General features: G+C 50.7%; 1 protein-coding gene across 1 annotated transcript in view; it reads left to right on the plus strand.

Moving 5' to 3' along the window:
* Positions 1 to 15: 15 nt before the first annotated feature.
* The window catches only part of SAMD4A (sterile alpha motif domain containing 4A), a gene marked incomplete at its 5' end in the record, with an annotated part of 18,266 nt that continues 8,052 nt past the window's right edge, over positions 16 to 10,229 (plus strand). Inside the window, 4 exons of the mRNA XM_010189979.1 lie at positions 16 to 277; positions 5,900 to 6,009; positions 6,631 to 6,717; positions 8,969 to 9,263. Coding sequence (XP_010188281.1) covers positions 16 to 277; positions 5,900 to 6,009; positions 6,631 to 6,717; positions 8,969 to 9,263 — 754 coding nt within the window. The remainder of the gene's footprint in view (positions 278 to 5,899; positions 6,010 to 6,630; positions 6,718 to 8,968; positions 9,264 to 10,229) is intronic.

The raw sequence follows: 10,229 nt of genomic DNA on the forward strand, positions 1-10,229 counted from the left end.
TTTTTTTTTTCAGTTCTCTCAGGCCAGACACACCACAGCCCTTTGAAACGCTCTGTGTCCCTTACCCCACCCATGAATGTGCCAAACCAACCCCTAGGACATGGATGGATGTCTCATGAGGACTTACGGGCTAGAGGACCCCAGTGCATCCCTTCCGATCATGCCCCCCTGTCTCCACAAAGCAGTGTAGCCTCTTCGGGAAGTGGTGGGAGTGAACATTTAGAAGATCAGCCTTCCGCTCGTAACACATTCCAGGAGGAAGGGAGTGGGATGAAAGGTGAGTGAAAAACCAGACGCCTTTTCCACCCCCCCCCTCCACCCTGTCGCAACCCAACCCGGCGCCCACAGAAAAGGCATTTTTGGGCTAAAGTCCTCGTAACCCAACAGGGCCTTTCGGCGTTTCATCCCGGCTTAGGGATTTCGGATCAGGGGAAGAAGTTAGGTTTTGTTTTAAGCAGCGTCTGGTCCTGATCTGATGTCTTACACTTGGGTGCTGGTGGGCTGGTTTTGCTCCAAAATCCTGCAAGCTGCCAGCTTTCCAAAAAGCTGGATTTTTTTCCATAGCCTGGGGCTTTTGGCTGCGAGTGGTGCTCTTTTCTCTTTCTTTTTATTTTTTATTAAGTGAAAAATAGCTTAGCATCAGTTTAGCAAGCCACGCGCGATTTACCGTTACGGTGTTTGGTACCCATCAAGTATTTGGGGAAGTTTTTGCTTAGGATGCTTCTTTGTAAGGAATTTATCCTGTGCATTTCTGTTGCTTTATCCACGACACCTGCGCTTCACAAAAACTCTTAGCAATGAGTGTGTGTGATCCTGTCGGTAAACAAGGCAGAAATGGAGCACTATTGCTGCAGGGAAAATGGAGAGCAAATGTCAGGTTGTAGAGGAATAAATAGGTAAAAAGCGGGCAAACACACAGACTGTCTATTTCTGTCAACAGATACAATGACTGAAAATGAACCTGCAGTTATCGGAGACTGATTTCAACAGCTGCAATTGTCATTAATGCGAAGCAACTCAGTTGTGTAACGGCCAATGATGTATTAGAATAATAATTGTATTTTTTAATTAGGCAAAAGGTCTGATTTTATTCTAATTGCAGACAAATCTAGATAATGTATGAATCTCTGAAATGCGTTTGACTTGGCGCTGTATGACTTTGATGTGCGTGAGGGGTTTCCAAGGCTTTCCGTGCCTGGAAGTCCCGCAGTCTGTCAGGCCAGGGAGACCCCTTTTTGGATGCCTTTCCTCAGGCCACCCCTGCCTGGGCATCTTCCTTCTGAAGTGGCCTCAAGTTGTGCCAGGGGAGGGTTAGATTGGATATTGTGAAAAATTTATTCACTGAAACAGTGGTCAAGCACTGGCAGGGGCTGCCCAGGGAGGTGATGAAGTCACCAACCCTGGAGGGGTTCAAGAAGTGGTGGATGTGGTGCTTGGGGACATGGTTTAGTGGCCATGGTGGGGTTGGGTTGGTGGTTGGACTTGATGATCTTAGAGGGCTTTTCCAACCTTAGTGACGCTGTGATTCTGTGATTCTCTTGAAGGTTTGCAAACGTCTAAACCTGATTCTTTCCAGTGCTATGTCAGCCACTTTGCTTTAGTCCCGCTGTCCCGGGATGTGCGAAACAGATGTCTGCAGCCCCACGGCTGTCGTGTCCTCCCCCTCTGCTGTATTTTCTTCAATCTGAACCAATCCAGTTTCTTCCTAGATGTTTTCTTCTAAACTTTGGGTTGTTCTTGCTTCGCTTCACTGACTTTTTCCCAAGAAGTCCATATTTTAATGAAGCTCTGTTGCCCAAAACTGGACGGGGGAGCAGAGCAGAGACTTGCTTGCTGTACAGAGCGCGTTCCTGTGGCTGTGTAGCTCGTCGTCCTCAAATAACACACCACCACGGGCTGTGCATGACCCATTGAAAAAAAAGTACTGCCTGTTCCCTGCCCTCATTTCGTGCCATTTGTTGTTCCTACAGAAACGCACAACTTTTTGTGCATTTTTATTGGGCTGCATCTCATTTCATCCAGACCGGTTGCTGCCTTTGCCAAGTCCCTTCTCTGAATTACAGCCACGTCTCCCCCAGCGCCTGCAGGCTCACGTGGCTTGGTGTCACCCGTCCCTCCAGTCACCTTCCTCCCTCTCTAACACCCTCTGGGGCACCCAGGAGGGTCGTGGGGAAACCAGGCCCATGACAGACCCCCATCTGATGTGTCTTAGCAGATCATCTCCCCTAATGTCACCTGTTTCACTCCTCTCCATCTGGCTTTTGGGTTTGGGTCGAGCTAGGGGTTTCTGTTGCAAGTACGTCCGTGGCTTTGCACAGTGTGCTGTAAGGGCACTTCTGAAGATGTCCTCTGTATATATTGGCATATATATAAATATATAAATATCCATCTATTAACATATATATGGCAGGGTGAATTGTTTTTCTTCTAAAAAGAACCTCTCTTTGAGAGAGGTTCTCCTCCTCCTCTACTCTGCCCTGGTGAGACTGCATCTGGAATATTGCATCCAGTTCTGGTCCCTCAGTTCAAGAAGGACAGGAACTGCTGGAGAGAGTCCAGCGCAGGGCTACAAAGATGATCAAGGGAGTGGAGCATCTCCCTTCTGAGGAGCGGCTGAGGGAGCTGGGGCTCTTTAGTTTGCAGAAGAGGAGACTGAGGGGAGACCTCATTCATGGTTATAAATATTTAAAGGGTGAGTGTCACGAGGATGGAGCCAGGCTCTTCTCGGTGACAAACAATGATAGGACAAGGGGTAACGGACACAAACTGGAACACAGGAGGTTCCACTGAAATTGGAGAAGAAACTTCTTCTCAGTGAGGGTGACAGAGCCCTGGCCCAGGCTGCCCAGAGAGGTTGTGGAGTCTCCTTCTCTGCAGACATTCAAAACCCGCCTGGACGCCTTCCTGTGCAACCTCATCTGGGTGTTCCTGCTCCGGCAGGGGGATTGGACTGGATGAGCTTTGGAGGTCCCTTCAAATCCCTCACGTTCTGGGATTCTGTGATTCTGTGTAAATTTCCATGCCAGCACCCATATACTGGGCCTGTACCGGCCAAAATCCAGCGTTCAATGCCTACGGGGGACAATGTACGTGAGCAGCATGAACATCCTCACTTTGCTGCTCGCCTCCGACGCAGCGTTTCTGACAGCCATGCCATGACTTCGCAATTAACTGCCGGTAATTGGTGATTAAAGAGTCGCTCGGCGGGAGGGCGGCTCGCTGCTCCGTGCGGATCGTTTGGAAATTTGACTTTCCAAGGACGATGAAATCGCCTGAGATGACCTTGCACCTCCTGGTTGCCTCTTCTTCATCCACCACAATAGCCCCGGGATTGCCATCGTAGCTCCCCAGAATTAGGAGGTGGTCCAGGGAGGATGATGCAAAGGGAAAAAAAGAGCTGCTCTGGCCCTCTGCAAAGGTTGGAGGTGGGGTTTTCTGCAGGGTTTGATGTCTACATGAAGTTGCGTCTCTCTTCTGAAAATATCCCTGATTTTTAACGTGTTGTCACTAAAACGGCGTGGTTTTGTGTTAAAATGAAGTTGAGATTGGAGCCTGCCAGCCCTGCGCTGGAAAGAGGGAGCTTTCTGCTAATAGCTTTTAATTCTTTTTAACAAAATATTGGTTTAGGAGGCCACTGGTAACAGGTTTTAGGACTGCTGCATGTCAGAAAATGGCAAAGCTTAGCCCATCCATGCTCAGTGTTTGCCCCCGTGTTTGGTGTGAGGTTGATCTCCTGTGCAGTGCTTAAAGAATTTGGAACGTGGATCCTGATGTGTCAGAGGATGGAGAGTATGAGCAGAACGCAGCATTTGGGGGCCATTTGCATCCTCTGCTTGGATGTGATGGGGTTTGGGGTCAGTGGGCAGCAGGAGATTTCTGGCAGATGTAAGAGTTGCCTATGGGGACCAAAGCAGTGGTCCCTCCTGGCCTGTCCCCTCAGCGACGAGGTGTTTTTGGGAAGAGCTGTGCACTGATCCTTGGTTTGCATCTGGCACTCAGCAGCATGGGGCTTTCTGGACAGAGACTGCCGACACCACGGGATGTCCCAGCAGTGGGAATGTCCTCCTTGCATCGTCTCATCCCTTTCCAAAGCAAATTTGGCCTCACCCTTTGTGGTCGGAGCAGCCTAGAAAACCTTTGAGATTGGCTGTGTTACTGAAGGGTGTTCATGGCACCTCCAATGGGCTGTCCGGGGAGGTGGTGGAGTCACCATCCCTGGAAGTGTTCAAAAAACGTGTAGATGTGGCACTTGGGGACATGGTTTAGTGGGCATGGTGTGTTGGGTTGACAGTTGGACTTGATGATCTTAGAGGTCTTTTCCAACCTTAATGATGTGATGATTCTTTGAAGGTTGTCCTTATGCTGGTGATGAGCAGAGCACCAACTCCTACAGCAGCCTGAGCCTGGCAGCAGAACCAAATAGTGGGTAGAAATCCCTCCCAAAAATGGTGCAAGTCCCTGTTCCTCCTCCCCCCTCAGTGTGCAGAGGAGCCCCATCGGGGAAGCCTCACCACCACCCATCACTTCTTCCCCTCGGGGTCTCCTGCACCATCAGCCCTGGGACGTGGGATCCACCATCCCCTTGACATATCCCCCTTACATTGACTTGGGAGTGATCAAAGAGAGAGGAGATGTTGCTGTTAATTTGTATTTAGCCCCAAAAGAGACATTTCCTGAGCCTCCACCTGCTCTCTCCATTCAAGGAGTGGGGTTTGGGGCAGAACCACTGGTTTTTTGTTGTTACTGTGTCCGGCGCGGGTGGAGGTGGAGCTCCTGGGTGTCTCTCTGGTGGGGATGGGGACAAGGACTAAGGGACAAGGGTGTCACTGGGAGCGGAGCGCGTGAGTGGTGGCTGAGGCAGAGCTATTGTTGGATTGTAGGTGCTAAATAAAGCAGGTCCCGATTTGGCACAGCGTTTGAAGCCTTTAGGATGCAAAGCAGAAGCGTCATTACGGGCACGGTGTTGTGCTGCAGCACAGATATCGGCAGGGATCGACCCCCTCCTTGTGGGGTGTCACCACAGGCCCCCAAACCTGTGAAAGCTCGAGTAGCTTCTGAGCAGGGTGTAGTGGAGGAGGCCCCTATCCCATTGCCTTCTCCATGGAGGATGCCCTGTCGTGGGGTCTGGTGGGGTTTTGCACGTTGCAGAGGAAGGATCCTCCTCCCAAACCCCTCCTTGTGAAACCACATTGATGTCAGGAGGACAGAATGATTTTTGGGCGCCCATCCAGCCGGGCACAGAGGTCCTGCACTGCAGATAATGAGTGGGAAGGAAGCAGTCATTTCAGTCGGTGCATTCTGAGGTCCCAAGTCACCCTTCTGAAACAGGTTGTGGCACCATTTGATGGCACATCATTTTTCCGTGCTCAAAAACAAAATCTCTTTATTTCTCTTTAAGCAGCCATTTAAATTTTCAGCACATACCATCTTCCCTCACGCCATAAATCAGTGTCTACCATCTGCAGATCAGCCATTTGCTCGTCCTAAGCTCCGCCACGCCGTGAGCTTTAGCGATCCCCACGTTCCTGGGAAAAGGGCAGCGAGGACCTTGGTGTGCAGCGGCACCACACCGGCTCCCCATGGGCTCATTCCTGGTGGTTCAGCTGCATAAACCCGTCCACTGAGGACGTGTCCTCATCGGGTGGCTGGTTCCTCCTACCATCCATATCCACAGCACCATGTCCTCATCGAAGGGCTGTTTCCTCCTACCACCCGTAACCACGGCTCTGTGTCCTCCAAAAGGTCCATGAAGTTGAGTGAGGTGCCTGAAACCCCAGTGGGGTGGTGGACAACAGCTCATCAACTCCTGGTGTTGCCGTTGATGCTGTTGCTGTTGCGTGCGGTTGAGCAGTGCCGTGACCTGAACGGGAGCTCTCATCTCCTTTCCTATGTCCTGCAGATGTCCCGGCCTGGCTGAAGAGCCTCCGGCTGCACAAGTACGCCGCCCTCTTCTCGCAGATGACGTACGAGGAGATGATGGCCCTCACCGAATGCCAGCTCGAGGCACAAGTACGTCCCACGTTGTCCTAAAGCCGCAGTCCCAACTCCTGTGCAGTCATTAGATGAGACACCTCCAGCATCCCTTGTGTCTTCACGTGGAAGGTGTTTTACCCACAGGTGGTTGGAAACCAAGCAGAGAAAGGAAAATTTGGTCTTGGGGAGTGAAGCGCCACGTTGTACCTGAAAAAGGCCTTGTCCCAGATTTCTTACTGAAGTCCCAGCATGAATGTCCCATCACTGGGAGCTGTGCTTGGGATTTTTTTCCAGTTGGGATTAGGTTCAGGAGTTTAAGGGTCACAGTCTGCAGTGCCCAACTCCTTTCAAGGGTTTTCGTGGCTGATTGCCTTGTTAACCTTGGAAAATGTCCCATATTTCAGGTTCACCTCTGTATTATCATGGGGACTGGTCAGCACCTTTGCTTTCACTGTCTGAGATGTGCTGGGGAGAGACAACTTGAGATCTCTGTCTTCAGGAAGTCTCTAAGTGATACTCTGTGTCTCCCACTAATCCCCATACTCAGAAATTTGATTAATTTAGAGCAGCCCTTTTCCTTTATGGGAGGAAGACTTTGGGTTGACCCAGCTGTCCCATGGCAATGCTAATGCCAGGTTTTGTGCTGTTTTTTTGCAGAACGTTACCAAAGGTGCAAGACACAAAATAGTCATCAGTATCCAAAAGCTAAAAGAAAGACAAAACCTGCTCAAATCTTTAGAAAGGGTAAGTAATCACAACCACTTCTGTATTTCTTCTTTTTCAGGAAGCCAGGAATGACTTCTGGGGTAGAGCACTCTTGGGTTGCACATGTTGTTGGGATCTTTTGCAGAGAAATCTGTTGTTGGCTTGACCACACCTGAACGATGTCTCCAACACTTCTGTACCAGATACGGGTTTTATTTGGGGCTGTATTTTGCAGAGTGGGTCTAACTGGGATGGATGTGCCTTGCAGCGCCAGTACAAGCCCTGGATGGCTCCAGGGTGCTCAGAAACAAACAATGATAGGACAAGAGGTAATGGGCACAAGCTGGAACACAGGAGGTTCCACTTCAATTGGAGAAGAAACTTCTTCTCAGTGAGGGTGACAGAGCACTGGCCCAGGCTGCCCAGAGAGGTTGTGGAGTCTCCTTCTCTGCAGACATTCAAAACCCGCCTGGACGCCTTCCTGTGTAACCTCATCTGGGTGTTCCTGCTCCGGCAGGGGGATTGGACTGGATGAGCTTTGGAGGTCCCTTCCAATCCCTAACGTTCTGGGATTCTGTGATTCTGTGAAACACCTGAGCTTCGAGTGATGGAGGGCACCGTCCCCGCGATGCTGATGGGTCACCCATCTGCTGAACTATGGTGCAGGACCACATCCTCTCTGCCGCTGGTTAACCCCTGGTTATCCCTTGGTCACTCAGTTAGCATCTCCCTTCCATGCATGGGGTCAGCATAGGGACCCCCAAGCCCTGTCCCTGTTTCCCCATCCCCAGAAAGAAACAGGATTTCCTGGTGTCTGTCAGGTCAAGGACCACTGCGCTTTTCCAGAGCATCCTATGGGCAAGCTGTCCCCAGATAAAAAGCCAGGCACCCACATCAGCGCCTGTAAAAGAGCTTGAATTTCCAAGGAGAAACAAATAGAAGCTTCTTTGTCCCTTCCACAAAAGCTTCAGCTCTGCAGCAGTGGCTCTTGGAGGAGTAGCAGCGCCGCAGACTTGCTGGGAGCAGCTCTTCCAACCTCTCGCTATTTATTACCGCAGTATTATATTATATTTAATTGCGCCGTCTTCAAACAGCAACTCGCAGAGCCTCCCACCAGGGGCTTTTAAATACTTCTGTGGTGTGTTGCTATTTATTGGTGTTTTCGTTAGCTCACTGCTTCACTATTTATTTATAATACGGGATTGTACTCGGAGTATGGCAGGAGCTAATAAAGCCATATTTACCTCCTTATATTAATAACAACTATTAAGTTATAAGCTCCGAAAGACAGCCTGCTGGATCAAGCTGGCCTGGGGATGTGTTTTCCTGGCGATAGCACGGCCTCTTCCCCCACTTCTCGGCCTAGGTTTCGAAATACGGGATCGATTGACTGTCACAGTGCGGGAGGGTGGGCCCAGTTCAGCTGACACCAGCAGGGAAAATAAGGAAAACAGGGAAAATAAGTGGCAGGGGCTGCTTTTGAGCCCCCGTGGGGTGGGTTTGGGCTGTGACCATGTCCCATTTCGGTGGGGCTGGGAGCTGCCTGGGAGCTGCATTTTTGGGAGGAGCCGTCTCTGCTTTTCCAGGCTTCCCGTCCAATTTTTTTATTATTTTTTTTTGCTAAACAAGAGCATGTGTGGGACTTGATTTTTTTGGGCAGTGTCACGCTGTGAAAGATTGCGGCTTTCATGGAAAGAGCTGCTCCACCCCTCTCCGCTGGTTTAGCAGAACAAGACTTTTTTCCCAAAATAATAGTGCCCAGCAGACTGATGCCACCTCTTCGAGAGAAGTGGAGCCAAGACACCCAGGAATGCAGAAAAAGGTGAACGACCATTTCAGTTCCTTAGCTGGTTTGCTCGCAGCCTGTGCGCCCACTCTGTGTCTTTGTACAACCAGGACTCACCCCAAAAGCTGCCTCTTCCTGAGCAGCCCACAGGCCAGACCGGACAGGAGCCTGCAATGAGCTGTGCTGGTCCAGACTATGTTAAAAACAAAATGCTGTTATTTCCCATTGGTTTTTCAATGTGGAAGGAGGATTTGAGCATGGAAAGGGATGATCCACACTCACAACTGAGAACAAGGCCAGGGGTGTACCCAAGTCCTCCCTCAGCATCTCCAACCTGAATATTTTTGCTATAGGGTTATAAATTCACCTTCAGCCTCGTGGTCTCCACTTCTGTGCCTGACACAGTCCCTGCAGGCTTTGCTGGGAGGTAACAGCAGGGGTCTGGTTCGTGGCTGATGTCTCGTTGTCCCAGCAGACACAAACCCTCTTCTCTTGAACCCGCAGGACATCCTGGAAGGTGGCAACTTGCGTGTCCCACTGCAGGAACTACACCAAATGATCCTCACCCCCATCAAAGCCTACTCTTCCCAAAACTCGAGCGCAGAGGAGCACGGCCGGGACGCGGACTCGCATCACCCCCCGTCCCTGCTCGGCTCGGACAGCCAAGGCTCCGACTGCAAGGACTCTGCCGCGGGGGGGATGCAGCAGCACCATTTGCCCGGATGCGAGGGCGAATCAGGGGGGGCCCCTTTGCCTGAAGGTGACCTGCCTGGACAGTTCACCAGAGTGATGGGGAAAGGTGAGGGCTGTCACTTGTCACTGGTGTCCTTGCTTTGGGACAGGGTGCCTGCACTGGCAGCGGCCGTTCCCAAGTCCCTGCAAGCCACGATCCTAGGGGTGATGATTTTTTGGGGCCCCATCATGCTGTGGTAAGAGATAAGAGCGTGGTGATCAGTGATTTAGATTAGACATTAGGAAGAAATGCTTTGCTTTAATTTAATTCTTTGCCTTTTAAGCCCAAATTTAGATGCAGGACATCTACAATACTTGGGTGCTGTTCTGTGCCTGGTGCAGGGCACACGGCTTTGCATCCGGATTAATGCGCTGGGAGGTGCACAGGAGCAATGGGGGGGAGAGACCGACCTCCTGTGCCATGTACAGGGCTTTTTGAGCAAATCTGTATGAGTTTGGATGTGTCCTGATCCCTGTCATTGGCATTTGAGGTGTGGGTGCTGGCTGCGTGAGATCTCCCTGGGGAAGAGACGAGGGTGGTCTCATCTGCGGTCTTGCACAGGAGACCAGGAACAGGAAGAAACTCATTGGGATGCCACAAAATACCAGGCTGGTCCCAGTTTCAGACCTTTTTTGCAAAAAAATAGGTACATGTGGCACCAGCCTGGCCAGGATGAGGTGTCCTGGACTGCCAGGCATCCCTGCCCAGGGGTTACAATGGGAGAGATTCATTTCTCTGTGAACTCATTTCCACTTGCTTTTACAGCATTAATTCCAAAAGAGGTCAAAATCCATCATAAAGGTGGGAATGCCTTTGCAGTGGGGGCAGATTTTGGCCGTAGGAGCAGAAGCGGTGCCTTTTTGGGGTGTTGTAATTAGGCAAAGGGAATAATCCTGCGCCCCTGACTCGCTCAGGTCTAATTTTGGTGACTCCAATGGTGGTGTCTGGATTTACACCAGCGTAACAGAGAACAAAATCTGGCCCTAAATATAGGGCAGCACAGCAGGAGATGGGGAAGGGGGTTTTTTCCTG

Source organism: Mesitornis unicolor, unplaced genomic scaffold, assembly GCF_000695765.1.
Source record: "Mesitornis unicolor isolate BGI_N332 unplaced genomic scaffold, ASM69576v1 scaffold11448, whole genome shotgun sequence".
NCBI classification, from domain to species: domain Eukaryota; kingdom Metazoa; phylum Chordata; class Aves; order Mesitornithiformes; family Mesitornithidae; genus Mesitornis; species Mesitornis unicolor.